At 43.3% G+C, this 19,637-nt stretch overlaps 1 protein-coding gene across 2 annotated transcripts in view; it reads right to left on the reverse strand.

Moving 5' to 3' along the window:
- The window catches only part of Txlng (taxilin gamma), a 46,830-nt gene that overhangs the window by 20,645 nt on the left and 6,548 nt on the right, over window positions 1-19,637 (reverse strand). Inside the window, exons 2-3 of one of the 2 annotated variants that reach the window (XM_004866128.3) lie at window positions 4,032-4,149; window positions 291-382 (exon numbers count right to left, since the gene is read on the reverse strand). In XM_004866128.3, the coding sequence (XP_004866185.1) occupies window positions 291-382; window positions 4,032-4,149 (210 nt within the window). Of the gene's footprint in view, window positions 1-290; window positions 383-3,848; window positions 4,150-19,637 lie in introns of both variants that reach the window. The other variant, XM_004866127.3, reaches the window with a different exon arrangement.

Consider the following 19,637-nt stretch of genomic DNA (forward strand, 5'->3'; position numbering starts at 1 on the left):
ACCTGTACTCTCAACACTTAGGAGGCTAAGGTGGGAAAATGTCCACTTGAGGCCAGCCTGTGCTGCACAGTGTGTTTAAGGCCAGCTGAGCTACACAGTGAGACCCTGTTTCAAAGAACCAAAATAAATAAATAAATAAATAAATGTCTCTTCAATTTTGGAATGAAATATAATTTGACATTTAAAGCTACATCAAAATCATATTTTTAAAAGTTTATCCACAACAGAAAAACAAAACATCAATAAAAAGCCCACCACGTGCAAACATTTTGCCCCTGATTAATACTCACAAGATCAGCATACTTCTTACAGAGAGCTGCCAGCTTCTCCTCCGGAGTGGAGAGGGTGTTCAGGGCTTGCATCAGTAATAAAACTTCTTTTCCTGATGATTAACAAGATGAGAAATATAAGCCTGCCGTGGACATAGCTCAGTGGTGCCACTGCCTGCCGCAAGGACGGAGTTCGATGACCCATACCAAAAACAAATGTAAGCCCTACCTTAGGACAACAGAGAAGGCCCATCTGGCCTGGACTCCTCCTCATACCCCCTTTTCTGCTGAAAGATGATTACATCTGTGACTAGAAATGAGCTATTTACCCTCTCAAGTAACAGCTGTGGGGGGCCTACAGTGCACGGGGCCCTGGGTTCAAACCCCAGCACCTCAAAGGAAAGAGCAAGCTAGTTTCCAATTCTGGGGCAGCAGGCCCCTCTCCCATCCCACCCCAAATTTCATCACTCGCTCATCACTCACAGCGAGAACTATTTCTAAGAACTGTTGAAAGCGTCACATTGCCCTTGCCTAACCACTGATGTCCAAGCTAAGACAAAGGGCAAATTACAAAGGGCAGAGAGTATTTTCAGAGCTTCCTCCTAACTGAGCACAAACACAGAAGGCAAGTTCAAAGGGAGTTGCAGCTGGTACTAGGCTTTGCCTATCTAAAATGCACATTATCACTGCCACACAGATCTGTTCGCAGCAGCACTTTAAATAACTTACTTTCTGGTGATTTACTAATACTAAGCATACTGTGTTAATCAAGGTTACTGTAAATAAAGGATAGCAAGCCAGGCTTCCGCTTCCCTTGAGAACAGGGCTCACCAACAGTATCTGAAGGGATCTGGGAAGGCAAAGCAGGTGGCTGAGATAAGAGGGGGGAAACGCTATTTCAAAATAAGCAATAATGTTGGCTTTCCTTCTTTCTTTCTTTTGGTTTTTTGAGACAGGTCCTCACTATGCAGTTCAGGCTGGCCCCAAACTCGAACTCGTGGTGATCCTCCTGCCTCAGCCTCCTGAGTGCTGGGATTACAGGCGAGCACCACCAGGCCCAGCAATGTTGTATTTCTTTTTTTTTTAAATAGGAAGATATTTATTGATAGGAAAGCTCCTGAGGGGCAGGAGGGGTCCTAAGCGGGTAGCCCTATGTTGTATTTCTTAAACTGGGTGATAGGTAGTATTTTTATTTTTTAAAATGTTCATTCTTGGGCCGGGGATGTAGCTCAGTGGCAGACCTGAGTTCGATTACTGGTACCAGAAAAATACATACATACATACATACATAAAATGTTCATTCTTACATGTAAGATATTTCATTAAGTATCATAAAATTATTTTGGTCTTTGGCATAGAGACTGTCATGGGAGAAAAAAGCAGGCTAACTTCAAAAAAGAATACTTTGCCAGGCGTGGTGGTACAAATCTGCAATCCCAGCACTCAGGAGACTGAGGCAGGAGGATCACAAGTTCAAGGCCAGCCTGCACTACATAGTGAGCCCTTGTCTCAAAATAAGCCAAAAAAAGATCACTTTTTCAGGCAAGTGTGATGGCACACTATGGTCCCAGCCAGCACTTGGTACGCTGAAGCAGAAGGATCTCCTGAGCCTAAGCATTCACGGCCACTCTGGGCAACACAGCAAGACTGTCTCAAAAAAACCTTTTTTAATCCACATGAATTTTAATGAAACCTGTCATTTAGCCCAAGGCTGGTAAGAACATTAAGAGACAATTACACATTACTGTTGAATATAACTTACAACTTTATGGAGATTTTTAAATTCAAGCTCTTATCAGACTGTTTTTTGGGAACAGAATTCATGTACCCTGAAGTTCACTTTATTTCCTTATTTACAGTATTTGCGGTACTGAGGATCAAACCCAGGGATAGTCTACCACCGAATTATACCCTCAGTCCTTTATTTTTTTGAGACAGGCTCTCACTACCACCAATCTACTTTCTGTTTCCATGTACTTCCCAGTTCTGGAAATCTCATATCAAAATGGAATCTCACACTGTGTGGCTTTTTGTGTCTTGCCTCTGTCACTTTGCAAAATGTTTTCTTGACGTTCATTCATGTAGGAACCATCAAAGCTTCGTTCCTTTTGATGGCTGAGTAATATGCCATCATATGGATACATCCCGCCTTATCCATTCATTAGCTAACCGATGTGTCACTTCCACTTTTGGGCTATTACAAATAATGTTCTATGAACATTCGTGTATAAGATTCTGTGTACACATTTTGAATCCTCTTGGGTATATACCTAGAGGCAGAACTGCTTGGTATGTTAACTTTATCTCTAACTTTGTAAGATGGCATCTTTTTTTTGTTTTTTGAGACAAGGTCTTGCTATGTACTTCAGGCTGGCACTGAACTCACTGTGTAGCCCAGGCTGAACTCAAATTCATGGTGATCTGGGCCGGGGATTTAGCTCAGTGGTTTGGCCGCCTGCTGTGCAAGCACAAGGACCCGAGTTCAATCCCCGGTACCAAAAAAAAAAAAAAACAAAAAACCGTCAAATTCATGGCGATCTTCCTGTCTCAGCCTCCAGAGTGCTGGGATTACAGGTGTGTGCCCCACAACCTGCGATATCTCATTTTACACATATAATTGGGACTTGTGATTTTAAAAATTTCTATTGTTTGTAAGAAATTAAAATTACTTCTCATATTCCAGTAATCTCTAACATTTCTTTCCTTCGGTAACAGAAAATTAATAAGAAAGATAATTCCAATTAACAATCATGTGCAAAATTATGCAAATCAAACACTGAAAATCTTAGCTACACTAATTGTAAAAAATGGAGGGCTCCAGGCGTGATGGCGCACACCTGTAATCCCAGCACCAGGGAGGATCACTTCAGAGTTCAAGGCCAGCCTGAACTATAGGGAGACCTTGTCTTGAATGAATGAATGAATGAATGAATACAAAGAGGGCTCCCAGGTAGGTGCCACATGCCTGTAATCCCTTGGGAGGGTGAAGCAGGAAGATAGCAACTTCAAGGCCAGCCTAGCCTGGGCAACTTAGCAAGACCCTGTCTCAAAAGAAAATAAAAACCAAAATAAAAAATAAAAAACAGGGCCAGGGATTTAGCTCAGTGGTTCAGCCGCCTGCCTCGAAAGCACAAGGTCCTGAGTTGGATCCCCAGTACCATAAAAATAAAAAATAAATTAAAAACAGGGCTAGAGTTGTAGCTCAGTGGTAGACTGCTTGCCTAGCATGTACAAAGCTAGGATTTAATCCCCAGTATGGTAAAGGAGAAAAACGGGGAAGGGACAAGCAATAAGACAGAAATAAAATAAATAAAAGGGGGTTTCAAATTCCATTAGATTTAGCCTGCCACATTCTTTTTTCTTTCTTTTTTTTTTTTTTTTTTTGGTACCAGTACCGGGTATCAAACTTGTGCTTTCGAGGTAGGCGGCCGAACCACTGAGCTAAATCCCAGGCCCTAGCCTGCCACATGCTTGCTCTAAATTCCTAACTACATAGGAGAAAGACCCTTGAAAGCCAAGCACCCTACTTTTCAAACTACCAGGAAGTGGGAGCAGGCGGAGGACCTCAGGCATTCTTACCTAAGGTCTTCTCTTTGTTCCTGCTGCACTCCGAGTCCTGCTGGCCATCAGGGGGATCGGTCCGAGCCTCCCGCCCAGGAATGGCCTCTCTCGACTCCTTGGCAAGGTACGCTGGGCTCACCAGATTCCTGTTCTTGGTGATAAAGTCACTACCTTCATCCTCTTCCAATGGATGCTTGTTACCTGGGCCACAATTGGAGTCTTGATGCTGCAGAATATCGTGTGACTGGGAGTTACACAGCAGATCCGCCTTCACCCCTAGCCCGCAAATTCCGGCTTCTTCCATCGTGCCCATCTCACACTAGGAGGAGGAAACAAGAGAAGAGAAGGAATTCAGTCAGAGTAATCTCGAGTTACAACTACTGCACATCAGACCTTGGCTTGTAAAATCCAGGTGCAAAGAATGGAAGTTTCTAAGTTTCACTGAGACAAGCAAGGGTGTTAACTTCTGTTGCTACTGACCGCTGCGGAGCCCAGTACCTGCCGGTCAGGTCTCTAGCACTGAGCCGGAAGCAAAGTGAAAGGCTGGGGTGCAGCCCAGAGATGGAGGCCCTTGCACAGCGTGAGTTTGAGCCCCAGCAAGGCAAGGAATAAAGTTAAAAAGTCACACAGACAGGTATAACACAAAGGGTGGGAAATGCCATTTAGTTGTAAATCTGAACTTATTTCCCTATAAAAAGCCACCATTTCAGAATAATTAGCACCTTAACAGGAGCTAAAGATCCCAGGTTAATGAATATTATCTGTCCCGAAGGAGAAGGCAAAGGGGATGCTGGGGAGGTGGAACTCAAAGTTCCCACCAGTGGGATATGAGCAGAAGCGTGACTGTCACCTCTGCAACCAGACTTCCCTCAGAAGCACGCATTTCTAGCCGAGCATGGTGGCACACCACTGTAATCTCAGCATCTGGGAGGCTGAGGCAGGAGGATTGCAAGTTTGAGCCCAGTCTGGGCAACTTAGTAACTTAGTGAGACCCTGTCTCAAAATCAAAACTAAGAAAGGTCTGGGGATGTAGCTCGGTACAAAGGCCAGGAAGTTTACCCCCTGGTCCCACAAACAAATAAATAAAATGAATTAACGAACTAATGAAGATTAAAAAGGCTGCAGCACGGCTCTTTCTGCACCATCTGTTCCCCACTGTGACTGGGCAGGTCTCCAAGATGATCCAGGGTGGCAGCAGCAGAGGAGGAAACAGTGCAGCCCTAATTCCCTGGACACCAGGCAAGCCATGGGCCCCTACCAGCGGGAGAACCTGCACCAAGATTTTTTCATGGCAAGCCATAGAAACGTGGCGATAATAAGCAGCTCTCCCTCCCTAAATAAATACAGATAGTATGCATGGAAAAGGTAGCCTCATTTCAGTGTTTTTCCTTGAATCAATGATTTTACTTCACTCCTTCTTCTACCACGGTTAACCCTATTGATTTATGTGGGGTTTCTATGGGATACTTGTTAACACTATTACTAGGTCACCATGTGACACAAATGTAAATTCTATGCATTTCCTCTGTGACTTAAAGAGGGTTTTTCTTCCTTTCTGAACAATACAATTGAGGCAGTAAGTGGAGTGTCTAATATCCTTCTCTCTTTTTTGGGGGGGGTGAGAAATAATCTCGCTCTATAATTCAGGTTGGCCTCGAACTTGCAGAGATCTTCCTGCCTCAGCTTCCTGAGTGCTGGGATTACAGGTGTGTACCACCACGTCCAGCTTCTAATAGCCTTCTCTTAGCATGTGTGGATAAAAACTACTTTCAAAAATTAATGGGGCTGGGCCAGGCTCAGCGGTTCCAGCGCCTGCCTTGAAAACACAAGGTCCCGAGTTGGATCCCAGCTACCACAAAAAAAAAAAAAATTAATGGGGCTAAGGGCCGGGGATTTAGCTCAGTGGCACCATGCCTGCCTCACAAGCGCAAGGTCCTGAGTTCGATCTCTGGTACCACAAAAAATAAAAATAAATAAAAATTTAAATTAAAAAAAATTAATGGGGCTGGGGATTTAGCTCAGTGGCACCATGCCTCCCTTGCAAGGGCAAGGTCCTGAGTTCAATCCCCAGTACCAAAAAAAAAAAAAATTTAATGAGCCAGAGCTGGGCATGATGGCCCATACTTGTAATCCCAGCACTTAGGAGGCTAAGGCAAGAGAATCACTGAGAGTTCAAGGCCAGCCTGGGCTACATAGTGAGTTCAGGGCTAGCCTGAACTACAAAGGGAGACCCTGACTCAAAAAAAAAAAAATTAATGGGCCAGGCATAGTGATACACATCTGTGATCTCAGCACTCTGGGAGGCTGAGGCAAGAGGCTCTCAAATTCAAGCCCAGCCTGGGAAACTTAACAAATTACCAAGACCCTGTCGCAATATAAAAAAGAGAAAGAACTAGAGCTGTAGCTCAGTGCAAAGGTCCTGGGTACAATCCCCAGTACTGTCAATAATAATAATGATAGTAATAATAAGATGGTGGGGTAAGAGCTCGGTGCTAAGAGTGCTTACTTAGTATATATAAGGAAGGCCCTGAGTTTCATCCCCTGCACAGCAAACAAACAAAAATTAATGAGAGATGGGCCAGGGATTTAGCTCAGTGGTTCCGGCGCCTGCCTCGAAAGCCCAAGGTCCTGAGTTCAATCCCCGGTACCAAAAAAAAAAAAAAAAATTAATGAGAGAGCCAGATGTGGTGCCGCACCCCTGTAATCCCCGCACTCGGGAGGCAGGCAGGAGGATCACCAGGAGTTCGAGGCCACCCTGGGCTACACAGTGAGTTCAAAGACACCCTGAACTACAGACCAAGACTGTCTCAAAAACAAACACACAACAACAAAAAACTAATGGGAGAGCAGAGATTTGTTATTTCAAGTTGTAACGTATAATACTGAAGAACTATGAATAATTTAAAATATTAGAGTAGAAAGGGATGGAAGCTAAAACCTTGCTTTTGTATCTAGTGTCAATAAATCAAGTACTGTGCTTTTGGAAGAACAAACTGGCACCACCACTTTGAAAAACTCTTTGGTAGTATGGATGCCTTCTAAGCCAGTTACGGTGACTCCAAGGACTTCACCCAGTGCGCACATGTATACACAGCACTACATGTAGTGGTCCTAAGATGAAATCAACCCCAAGTCCTCAAGAAGAGGGCTGGATAAACTGTAGTCCACTCACACTATCTGGAATGGGAGCGCACCCCTGGCAGAGGAAGTTCACAGAGCTGATGATGCAAGGCAGGTGCCAAAAGGTACCTGCTGGAGGACACCACTTCTCCACAAAGACAGGGCAACCTACTGTATGGCACTAGGAATCAGAAGTGGCAAGCATGGGAGAGGGCTTCTGGAGTGCTTGGTAATATTCCATTCCTTGATCTAGATGTTCACTCTATGAAAATTCATCAGCCTAAATATTTATAATTTGCATACTTTTCTGAATGTATGTTTTACTTCAGTGAAATTTATTTTTAAAGTTGCAATATATTCCATTATTCGAGTGTTAAGAAGAACAAATACAATGGATCTTCAAGTTAGGACCTGCCTGACATAGGAACAACTTGGGTTAATTAGGTTAATGGAAAAAAAAAATTAGGTTAATGGAAGACTCATCTGCCTCTTGTTATCTATAGCATGTACCCAGGTAAACATCCAGATCTCAGCTCTATTGATTTACAACCAACTTGAGATACAACCAGCCCTTGGGAACCAATCGAGTTCATAAGTCAAGGGTCCACTGTACTTCCCTCCAAGCCGGGCCTGGTGGTCTAATGCCTATAGTCGCAGCTACCTGGGAGGCTGAGGCAAGAGGATCACATGAACCTTCAAGTTTGAGGCCAGCCTGGCCACTTAGCAAGATCCTATGTCAAAATGGAAAAAAAGGAATGAAAGAAAGCAAGCTGTTCCTCTAAGGAAAAAATATAAAGATATGTCACCTTTGGGGCTGGGATGTCACTCAGGGGTAGAGCACTGGCCTAGCATGTGTGAAGCCCTAGGTTCTAGCCTGGGCACTGCAAAACAAACAAGGTTGCTTTTCACAATACTAGTTATATGAATATTGTTAACAGAGACCTTTTACACAAAAGCAATAGAGAGGAGAAAAAATGAAAACTAATATATTCCCCAATTTTAAAAAATAATTTGGAAAGCCAGCTGTGGTGGCACATGCCTGTAATCCCAGCAACCTGGAGGGTGAGACAATAAAGATAGCTAAACAATTTTAAAGTTGTAAACTTTCATTCATTCTTCCCAATATTGAGGCTAAAGAACCACATTTCCTTGGCTTATTTTGTAGGGTTCCAATGCTTTAGTAATAGATATTCTTTTATTGACACCAGTAAAAAACACAAAACGGCCAACATGTGCTTCCTAGTCATTTCAACCACCAGCTGCTTTCCTAACCTCAGACATGTGCCCGGCATGCACATGCGCAGAGGAAAAATCCCTGGGCCTGGTTGCCCAGGTGCCAGTGGAAGCCTCAGCGGGAGTAGGTGACAAAGGCTCCGCACAATGCTGCCTTCTCCCAAGTGGAGATCCTTAGCTTGCCTCAGGTCCCCAAAGTCTGGCAAGAAGCCACCCAGTGGGGGGAACCCAACCTTTGGGACCTCCATGCCAGCCACAGTGAGCCGTCAGCCACAGAGCGCCATCAGAATCGTCCAGTGTAACCCTCCCAGCCACATGGAGAGGTGGGCCGTAGGTTCCCAGACCAGGAAAACAGGCTTTGAGTAACTTACCCCAAATCTGACTCAAATCAGGAAAGGAGCCAGTAAAATTCAAAACAGGCCTACCAAAGTCAATGTTCTCTCCATTACACTGCTCACCACTTCTAAATCGGCCTTGGGAAATAAAAGTTGGAAGTCAAACAGATCTCTGATGCAGGCACAAAATAATCCTAAGAAAGGGAATGTCTACGGATACACAGCACACTAGGAATCCCTTGGGAAGAGCCATAGGACCTGAGTGGGAAGTCAGGCAGGTCTCATGGGCGGGGGAGGAATACATTTAATAACAAAGGGTTGAGGTTAGGTTTTTGTTGTCCGTTCTTGACTTTACTGCAGAACTAAATTATCCCTAAACAGTCCCCCAACCTTTCTTCGCTCTTTTTTTTTTTTTTTGGTACCGGGTATCGAACTCGGGTCCTTGTGCTTGCAAGGCAGGCGGCGGAACCACTGAGCTAAATCCCCAGCCCTAAGTCCCCCAACCTTATGTTCTGAGCCATTTGCTAGGTGAGCTGAGTGCTATGAGTGGGAAAGTAAAGACTAAAGTATCAAAATATCTGCACTCTTGGGGTGGGCCAGCAAATACACATATCTCACAGAGAGCATCAGCTAGCACCTTCATGAAGCATGAATGTCATACTGGACAAGGTGGCACGTGCCTGTCATCCCAGCATCAGGAGGCTGAGGCAGTAGGATCACCATGAGTTTGAGGCCAGCCTGGGCTACAATAGTGAGTTCAAGGTCATTGAGAACTGCATAGTGAGACCCTGTCTCAAAAACAAATAACCTCAAATAAATAAATGAATGAAAAACCCCCTCCTGAACTCTTCCCAAGTATGTTGGCAGATTTCATTTGATTTTTTTTGATGATTTTTAAAAATTTATTTATTTAGGTTTTTAAAGACAGGGTCTCACTATGCAGTTCAGGCTGGCCTCAAACTCACCATGTAGCCCAGGCTGGTCTTGACCTCGAGGCAATCCTCCTGCCTCAGCTTCCCGAGTGCTGGGATTACAGGCGTGCGCCACCATGCCTGGCTGTTAACAGGCTTTTACAGTTCCAATACAAAGTTTTATAAACAAATCTCTACGAAAATTACATTTTCCTGTGTTTAAATTTGAAAAATAACTTTAACTTTATTAAATCATTTAAAATTATATACTAAGACTATTTTAATTTTTCAAAGAATTCTTCTGCATAGCAAAGTCTTCCCAGCAGCTAATACTCTACCAATCATTTCAAAATCTTCTCTTAATCATTCTGGATCAGTCTTTAAAATATGTATTACATAACTCCATGCCTCTTTACATAGTCATCTGTTTTACTGTGTTAGAACAAAGAAATGAAATGAAAGGGTTTTATTTTTAACAGATAAAATGATATATTACAAGGCACTAGTATATAATTAGATTCTGATGTACATGTCTCTACAATATGCCCATATTCTTTAAAAGAATAAATTCTTCATGCCTCAAAATATAAATTCCCAAAGGTGAGACTTATATTGCAGTCATGAAATGCTTGCCTGAGACTTAATCATATAACACACACTGTATTCAGCAACTGAGCAAACAGACTGTTTATGGGAATTTACTGCGCTAAAAATGGTGTTAGCTGGCCATAGTGGTGCAAGCCTGTAACCCCAGTGCTCTGGCAGGCTGAGGCAGAAGGAGCCCAAGCAAGACTGGGTTATCAAGCAAAACCAGATTACAAAAAAAAGGGCTGGGGATGTAGCTCAGGGTGAAGGCCCTGGATTCAATCTCTAGTACTGTAAATAATAACAATAAGTTAGTAAGGAAATGATGTACAATATCTCCTGAGCCATGGGGGGTGGGGCCTAACTGGTATCCTGTTATCCTGTCTCACCCCTCCAGAAATACCAAGATCAAAACATAAAAATGAAAACCACAGCCAGGCGTGGTGGCACATGGCTATCATCCCACCACTCGGGAGGCTGAGGCAGGAGGATCATTGTGAGTTCAAGGCCAGCCTGGGGTACATATTGCGTTTAAGACCAGCCTGCACTATAAAATGAGACCCTGTCTCAAAATACTAAAAAAAGAAAGAAAAGAAAACCACAAAGAACTAGAGGAAATCCTAAAAAAATTTTTATAACCTTGGCAAAGGGAGAGACTTTCAAAAGAAAGTAAAAATTTCAGAAGTTGAAGAGGGAAGAATGAGAGCTTCAGACTAGCCAGGCCCAGAGGAAGCCCTTACCCAGTTCTCAAGGCTCGGTGAACAAGCAGATCACAATTAAAGTACTAAAAATGCCCAATATAGAAAAGCATTTTCAACCTTGCTCATAATGAAAGAAATACAAATAAAAATGCAAATCAAAGTAAGGCATCATCTTGTACCTGCCAGATGTTAAGGGAGATTAAAACAGCAAAGCAAATCCCAGTGTGGGCAAACAGATCACTCTCTAGTCCTAAGGGATCTAAGCTGGTAGAGTGGGTTTTGTAGAGATATTTAACAGTCTCCATCAATGTCTGAGCACATTCACTCAGCAATTCCACCACTGGGGAGTTTATTCTTCAGATATTCTCAAGGGCAAAAGTTTATTCAACAAACCACTGTTTGGTACCATGCAAAATCTGGAAACAACTTCAATATTCATCAATATGAAACTGATGGTCAGCCTACTCAAGGTAAGAAGGTAAAACTATGCAGCTATCCAAAAAATAAAGTTCAATCCTCACGGGGGTGGGGTGGGGTGGGGTGGGGGTGGTGTACAGGCGACCCTTTGCAGGGTTAGAATGTATGTGGCTATGTGGCTCAGTGGCTACGCACTGACCTCGTATGCATGAGGCCCTGGGTTGCATCCCCAACACCTGGGGCAGCAGGGGGCTTCCAAAAGAAGTTAGATTCCACGTCAATATGTACACCTCTCAAAGCTATAATGAAGTAGGCAAAGTGGCAAACTTCTGGTACAGGATAAGCATTAACAGTATAAATTAAAACATGGGAGCCAAGGATGTAGCTCAGCGGCGCCGCGCCTGTCTGGCAAGTGCAAGGTCCTAAGTTCAATTCCTGGTACCGAAAAACAATTTTTTAAATACATTAAAAATGTGGGCTGGGGGTGTAGCTCAGTGGTAGAGCACATTGCCTAAGGCCCTTGGTTCAAAGCTCCAGTGACCACCCCCAAAACACCAAGCATATATAAACCAGTATACAGATAAAATTTTCCTGCAAGGATATCCCCAAGCCAGCCAGGTTGTGATGGCTCATGCCTGTCATCCTAGCACTCAGGAGGCTGAGGTAGGAGGATCACAGCAAGTTTAGGGCCAGCCTGGGCTACAGGGACTTCAAGATCAGCCTCAGTAAGACCCCGTCTCAAACACACAAAACAGAGTGAGAGCGAGAAACAAGAGAGGCTCAGTGGCACATGCTTATAATCCCAACACTTTAGGAAGCTGAGGCAGGAGGATTGCTGCAAGTTCAATTCCTACCTAGGCAACTTAACAAGACCCTATCTCAAAATAAAAAAAAAAATTTTAAAGGGCTGGGGACGTAGCTCAGAGGTACAATGCCCCAGGTAGTGGGTAGAGTTCACCTGTAATTGTAGATTAGTTGATAAGCAAGGAGAATAGCCAGGCTCTGTCACTCTAAACAGTAAGTTTCAAGGAAAACATTATCTTTAGGGGAAAGGTAAGCTATTTAAATGAATCAGCTTGGGCTGGGATGTAACTCAGTGGTGCTGCACCTGCCCAGCAAGTGCAAGGTCCTGAGTCCAACTAGTACCAGAATGAATGAATGAATGGAGCTGACCACTGAGTACAGAGAAATTTCTTGACTATGGAGATGCTTTTGGAAATAGAACACAAGGACACACTTGAAAGGAAAGGTCTGAACTTGCTGAGGACAAGAACACTTTGATGGGAAATACACTAATGAACAAGTTTTTTCACAAGATTCCTCCATAAGCAACTGGGGTTGTCTGGGCCTGTGCCCTTGAATCTGATTCATGTTTTCTACTGGATTATTGGTGAAGTAGGCCATACTGAGCATGGGATTTACAGCAGCCCGCATTTATTTCCTTCCTAAAACAGTTCTGGAAAGGGAAATATCTCATTTGATCCTGCCCTCAATTTGTAAGTATGGCTAGGACATCTGCCAAATTACTTTACCAATTAAAAAAAATCAATGATAGATAATTATTTCCAAGTAAAACCAGATAGTGAATATCTAAACTTCCTGTTTGAGGTACATGGAATACACAAAAGGGAGCTAACATACAATACACAAGGCTAAGTTTTAAGCGAAAGGAAGAAAAAAAATTATAATTGCTATATGCCAGATATTTATTTTTTGTTGTTTTTTTGAGACAGTCTTGCTATGTAGCCCAGGCTGGGCTCGAACTCTGGGCTATCCTCCTGCCTCAGCCTCCCCAGGGCTGGGATTACAGGCATGCGCCACCACGCCCAGCTGTTGTTTTATTTTTTAAAAACAAACTATGGTTGTTTGCTCAGAGTTGACTATTTGGCAGACATTTTCTCCAAAATATACAGAGAGCCTGTCACTTCAAGCCAAGCAACCAACAGGATTTGTTACCAATGATAAAATTTTAGCTTTCAAACAAAAATGAAAATTCTTTTTTTTTTTTTTGGTACTGGGGATCGAACTCGGGTCCTTGCGCTTGTGCAGCAGGCAGCGAAACCACTGAGCTAAATGCCTGGCCCCAAAAATTGAAAATTCTTGAAAACTATCTGCCACTGTGAACTTGACAGCTTCCTTGGCAAGGGGAGGGGACCCAGAATCCTGTACATGATAGGCAAGTGCTCTACTGCTAAGCTATATCCCCAACCCAGTTTCCTAATTCTTAAAAAGGCTTTTCTGATCAGCTAGGTGTAATGACGCACACTTGTGATTCCAGCTACTTGGGAGGCTGAGGCAGGAAAATCACAAGTTTGAGCACAGCCTAGAAAACTTAGCAAGCTCCTGTCTCAAAATGAAAACTAAAGTTTTTCTAATGAGATTACTATTTAGTGTGATTTTTTTCTTTTGGTACCGAGGATCGAACTCAGGTCCTTGTGCTTGCGAAGCAGTCTGTGGAATCACTGAGCTAAATCCCTGGCCCGATTAGTGTGATTTTTCAATATTGTTTAACAAAATGCGTCAACATCTGGAGGATCAACATAATTCAGTAAGACTGTATTTTCCCAAAGACTGATATTATAAAATGGAAAAACATCTATGAAATGTATAGCTCACTGATAGAGCAAAGGCTTAGTAAGCTCTAGGCCTGGGTTTGATCCCCACCTCTACAAAATTAGAAAGATTAAATTAAAAAAAAGAACTGTGGAAGACAGATGACTCAAATCAAAGAATCCCCACAATTATCCAAAAAAGCTATTACAGCCAGGCATGGTGGCCCACGCCTGTTAATCCCCGGGAGGCAGAGGCAGGAGGATCACTTCGAGTTCCAGGCCAGCCTGGGCTACACAGTGAGTTCAAGACCAGCCTGAATTAGAGGAAGACCCTGCCTCAAAACAAAAAAACTATTTCAATAATCCTGTTTCTTTGGGTTTTTTTTATTTTATTTTATTGGTACATTTTAGGTATACAATATGACATTCATCATTGGAAATTTGCACCTTTACATAATTTCTCTTGGTTCTTATTTTTCACCCTTCCCCTGCCCTCCCTTCAACCCCTCCATCCCTCCCTATTTACAAAGACTTTGTTTCCATTTTTTCATTTTCTCATATTAATTCCATTCCCTTCTTTCCTTTCCCCTACCCCTCCCACTTCCCCTTCCCCTTCCCCTTTGCCCCTTTGCTTCCTATTTCACATTATCCATTATACCTTTTAGTCCTTATTTACACTTTCAGTTTCTCACACTAGAAAAACTATTCGGTATTTACACATGTGTGTCCTATTTATTTCACTTAAGAGTATTACCTCAATGTGCATCCATTTAGCTATAAACGTCTCTAATTTCTCATTTTTTATGGAAGAGTAGTACTCCATTTTATAAAAAAAACATTTTCTTTATCCAGTCTCCAGTTGATGGGCAATTGGGCTGCTTCCAAGTTTTAGCTATCACGAATTGTGCTGCTATGAACATGGGTGCACATATATTATGGTGGTATGATTCTTTTAATTCTTTGGGGAAGATCCCCAGCAGGGGAATAGTTGGGTCAAATGGGACTTCCAGTCCTAGTTCTTTGAGCTATCTCCATACTGATTTCCACAGTGGTTGCACCAGCCTACACTCCCACTAGCAGTGGAGCAGGGTTCCTCTTTCCCCACAGCCCCGCCAGCATTTGTTATAGGTTGATTTGCTAATACCAGCCATTCTTTCTGGGGTGAGGTGGAATCTCAGCATTGTTTTCATTTGCATCTCTCCAATGACCAGTGGCATCGAACACTTTTTCATATGTTTATTTGCTATTTCTACTTCTTTGTCTGAGAAATGTCTGTTCATTTCAGAAGCCCATTTTTGAACTGGGTCTTTAAATTTGGAAGGTCTGATTTTTTAAAGTTCTTTATAGATTCTAAAACCTCAGTTGCCTGTGAACAAGCACAAACAATCAACAAGTGGGATCTCTTCTTATTAAAATGCTTCTGCACAGCAAGAGAAACCACCAGCAGTGTGAAGAGACAACCCACAATGTGGGAAAAATTTTTCACCTGCTGTTCCTCAGACAAAGGTCTACTATCTAGAATCTATAAAGAATTTTTTAAAATCTTTCTTTTTTTTGATACAAGCTCTATGCAGGTCAAGCTGGCCCTGAACTCACTATGAAGCCCAGCCTGGCCTCGAACTCAAAGTGATCCTCCTGCCTCAGCCTCCCAAGTGCTGAGATCACAGGTGTGCACCACCATGCCTGGGCCTTCCCTGTTTCAATTACACATACCTGTGAGTCGTGAGTCGACTGTCTTCATATGCATCAACTAAAATGGCATACTACAATAGATTGCATGCAAAAGCAGATATAATAATTTACCTAACTTCTATCAGCTATTCCCTAAAGAAGCCAACAAACCAGGCTTCCACGCCTATAATCCCAGCACTCCGGAGGCAAGAGGGCACCAGGAGGTTCCAGGCCAGCCTGGGCTACACAGTGAGTTTGAGGCCAGCCTAAACTACATAGCAAGAGCCTGTCTCAAAAAATAAAATAAAGAAACTAACAAAAATGTAAAAGAATGGGCCCGGGATTTAGCTCAGTGGTTCCACCGCCTGCTTTGCAAGCGCAAGGTCCGAAGTTCGATCCCCAGTACCAAAAAAAAAAGAAAAAAAAATGTAAAAGAAGCCAGACGCAGTGGTGCATACCTGCAATCCCAGCACTTCAGAGGCCCAGACAGGAGGATTGCTGACAATCTGTGGCCAAGCTGGTCTACATAGTGAATTCAAGGTCAGCCTGAACTACAGAGTGAGACCCTGTCTCCAAATAAAAACAAACAAACAAAATGTAAAAGAAAGTAGCTTCGTGGGGTGCGTCTGTAATCCCAGATACAGTAAGTATAATAGATCCTTGATTTACGAACTTGATCTGTTCCTGAGGGCTAGTTGTAACTAAGTCAATACAGCTGAGATCTGGATGCTTACCTGTGTACAAGCTATAGATAACAAGAGGTAGATGAATCTTCCATTAACCTAATTAACGCAAGTTGTTCATATGTCAGGCCAGTCATAACCTGAGGGTCCATTGTACTTGGGAAGCTAAAACAGGATTGTAAGTTTGATTTGTTTTCTTTTTTTGTTTTGTTTTGTTTTTTAGAGACAGGTCTCACTAGGCAGTTCAGGCTGGCTTTGAGCTCACTGTGTTGCCCAGGCTGGCCTCCAACTCGTGATCCTCCTGCCTCAGCCTCCTGAGTACTGGGATCACAGGTGTGCACCACTACGCCTGTCAGGATTACAAGTTTGAAGCTAGCCTGAGCAACTGAGCAAGACCTTGTCTCAAAAAATAAAAAGGGTTGGGGATGTAACTCAGCAGTAGAGCACTCCTGGATCTGATCCCTAACACTGCTTAAAAAAAAGGAAAGCCAAAAGCAAATGAAATTAAAAAATAATACTAATGTAAGAATAATAAAAGAATGCTACTCTGGGGCATGTAGCTCAGAGGCAGAGCACTTGTTTAGCATGCATGAGGTACAGGGTTCAATCCCCAGTAACTGGGGGAAAAGATGTCACTGGGTGTGGTGACACACACCTGTAATCTCAGCACTTGGCCGGGGCAGGAGGATTATTAGAGTGAGACCCACAAAAAGTTCCTCAAGGTTCTCGACACTTCTTACTATATAAATGTTTGAGAACTGCTGTCTCTATTGTGGTGACAACTGGCCAACCAGCTCAGTCACATGATGACCAGAGCAGGACCACCTCCCGGCACCAAGAAGCAATGTGTGCTGAGACCAACAGGAGGGCCAAGAAAAGAGTACAGCCCTTCTTGCTCCACCACAGCCAGTGAGTGCCAGGTGTGCAGTCAAGGCACGGTGGATGGGCAGTGCCGGGGAACCTTTGCCTTCCTCGTCCCAGGTCACAGCAAAGCCTCGGGACCAGCACTTAATTACTTCCTTCTTTGTTCCTCAGAACCTCTTCCAGGCACAGAGATGGACATTGGCCTCAGTCACCAGGAACTATGAGGACTGCGCTGCCTCCAGGGACACCAACCTGGGACACGGGAGGCAGACAATGGATTCTTAGCTTTCTCCGAAATGTTTCATAGAGAAGCTCTTCCCAGGGCCAGGGATGTAGCTCACTGGTGTGGCACCAGCCTTGCAAGTGCAAAGTCCTGAGTTTGATCCCTGGCAGTGCGGGGTGGGGGTGGGGGGATGCTCTTCCCCAGGTTATAGAAAAAATAAATATGAGTAAGCCAGGCATGATGGCACATGACTATAATCCCAGCATTCTGGGAGGCTGAGGCAGGAGGATGGCAACTTCAAGAAAAGCCTGGACAAATTAGGAAATTTGCAAGACCCTGTCTAAAAAAAGAAGGCAGGAGCAGAAATGTAGCTAAGAGTGAAGGCCCTGGCTTCAATCTCAAGCACTGTAAAATAAACTAATTAATTAAATTTTTTTTAAAAAAAGAGGGCCAGGGATTTAGCTCTGTGGTGCCGTGCCTGCCTCACAAGCACAAGATCCTGAGTCAAATAAAAATAAAATAAGAATAATAACAAAGGGCATGTACAAGCCCCTAGGTTCAATTCTCGGTATTTCAACCAAGGGGAGGATGGTTGCTGGATTTCCAGATTTGCAAAATCACTTTTTGTTCTGATGGCCCAAGTCATGGAAAAAAACATATGCTTGGGCCTGACCTATTTAGCAGAGGGGCAGGGGTCAGGGTACACAGCATCTTCAAGCCACAGACTGCTAGATGCAAAATGGTCCTCTACTTTATGGGTTATCTAAGTAGAATATCCTTGTCCCAATTTTGTCACCCTTCCCCAGCTCTATGGGGACAAATCCTCATGCACCTCTGAAACAAACACCAAGCCTTCTTTTTACTTGTCCTACTTAACCCAGACCACTTCAGCTCTGTTAGCACCAGGCTGTGTGCTGTGTGGACTTTACTTAAGAGAAGCTGGAAGGGCCTTTCTAAACCCTTTACCTTTCAATTTATCCAAATTACACTTGAGGCACTTTACAGGGAATTACTGCAAGGCACACCTCATAAATCAGGTGTCTTTAATGTCACCCTAGGGCCTAAGAGAATGAAACAGGAGGTATCCACCCCAAGAGGCTCAAAGCTCTTCTGGTCTCTGGATCACAACACTTTCCCACATTCCCTAGTCACCCAACCCCACCTTCCATAATTTGTCACCAAAAACTATAGTTTCACCTACTACCAAGTTTTGCTCACTCAATATTCCCCCCCCACACCACCAGGGATCGAACTCAGGACCCTGCACTGGTGAGGCAGGCGCGGCGCCACTGAGCTAAATCCCCGGCCAGCTCACTCAGTATTTTTGACCATTACTATGCTCAAGAAATGTGTTAAGAAAGTACAAGATACACAGAATGTGTGTAATGGCTCTGGAGCCCCAAGAGCCCAAACTAAATAAATCTCTTACCCCTCCTGCAAGGGCAGCGGGGAGGTCAACTTCTCAGTCTCCTCACCTGTAACCTGGAGATGCATAGCACCTACCTTCACAATTGTGAGATTAGCCATAGGAAATATGTATTACCACTGCACAGCAAAACTCTGCTAGTAGTACTTGAATAAAGAAATGTTACAAAGGCATACATTCTCACTTTTAACATGCCCCTTTTTAATTGAAAAGATCCTTAAAGGGCTAGGGATGTACCTCAGTGGTAGAGAGCTGGCTGAACATGCACATACCTCTAGGTTCAACCCCCAGCACTGCAAAACAAAAACACCTAAACTACTGACATATCCTTGTCACCAATGCACTCTACCCCAATCATTCTAAGAGGAGGGACAGAAGAAAAATGAAAGGGTGGTTTTCCAAGTAAACGTTAGCCAGGGAAGACTATGGGGCAAAGGGATGAAGGTCATTCAGGCACATTTTGGAAATGGGAGGCAGAATATAGAACTAAGCAATGCATATGAATAAAATTAGCCAGGCATGGTGGCACTTACCTATAATCCCAGCACTCGGGAGGCTAAGGCAGGAGAATCACCTCAAGTTTAATGTCAGCCTGGACTACATAATGAGACCCTCTTTCATAAAACCAAAACCAACAAAACAAAATTAATTAAAATTTTTTGACAACACAGGTCAACAATGGTCATTTTATGCATTTTTTAATTAATAAAATTTAAGTAGGTAGAAGTGCCAACAGAATTTAGCACTGTAATCCCAGTAATTGGGAGGCTGAGGCAGGAGGATTGCCTCGATTTCAAGGCCAGCCTGAACTACAGAATGAGACCTTGTCTCCAAAATAAGACTGGGAATTCAGCTCAGTGGCACTGCTCCTGCCAGGCAAGTGCAAGGTCCTGAGTTCGATCCCCAGTACCAAAAAAGAAAAATTCAATTTAGAAGTGAATTGAATCATAAAAATTATTCTCTGGGTCTGAAAGGATCTTAAAGGTTACCTGACCTATTTTTAGACTCTTACGAAAATATCCTACCTGTTCCAGCAAAAATTTTATTTTTTTAATATATTTTTTTATAAATTTTATTTTGTTTTAT

The sequence above is a fragment of the Heterocephalus glaber genome, unplaced genomic scaffold (assembly GCF_053883595.1).
Source record: "Heterocephalus glaber isolate CG9 unplaced genomic scaffold, H.glaber_assembly_v1.0 deba00001594, whole genome shotgun sequence".
NCBI lineage: Eukaryota > Metazoa > Chordata > Mammalia > Rodentia > Bathyergidae > Heterocephalus > Heterocephalus glaber.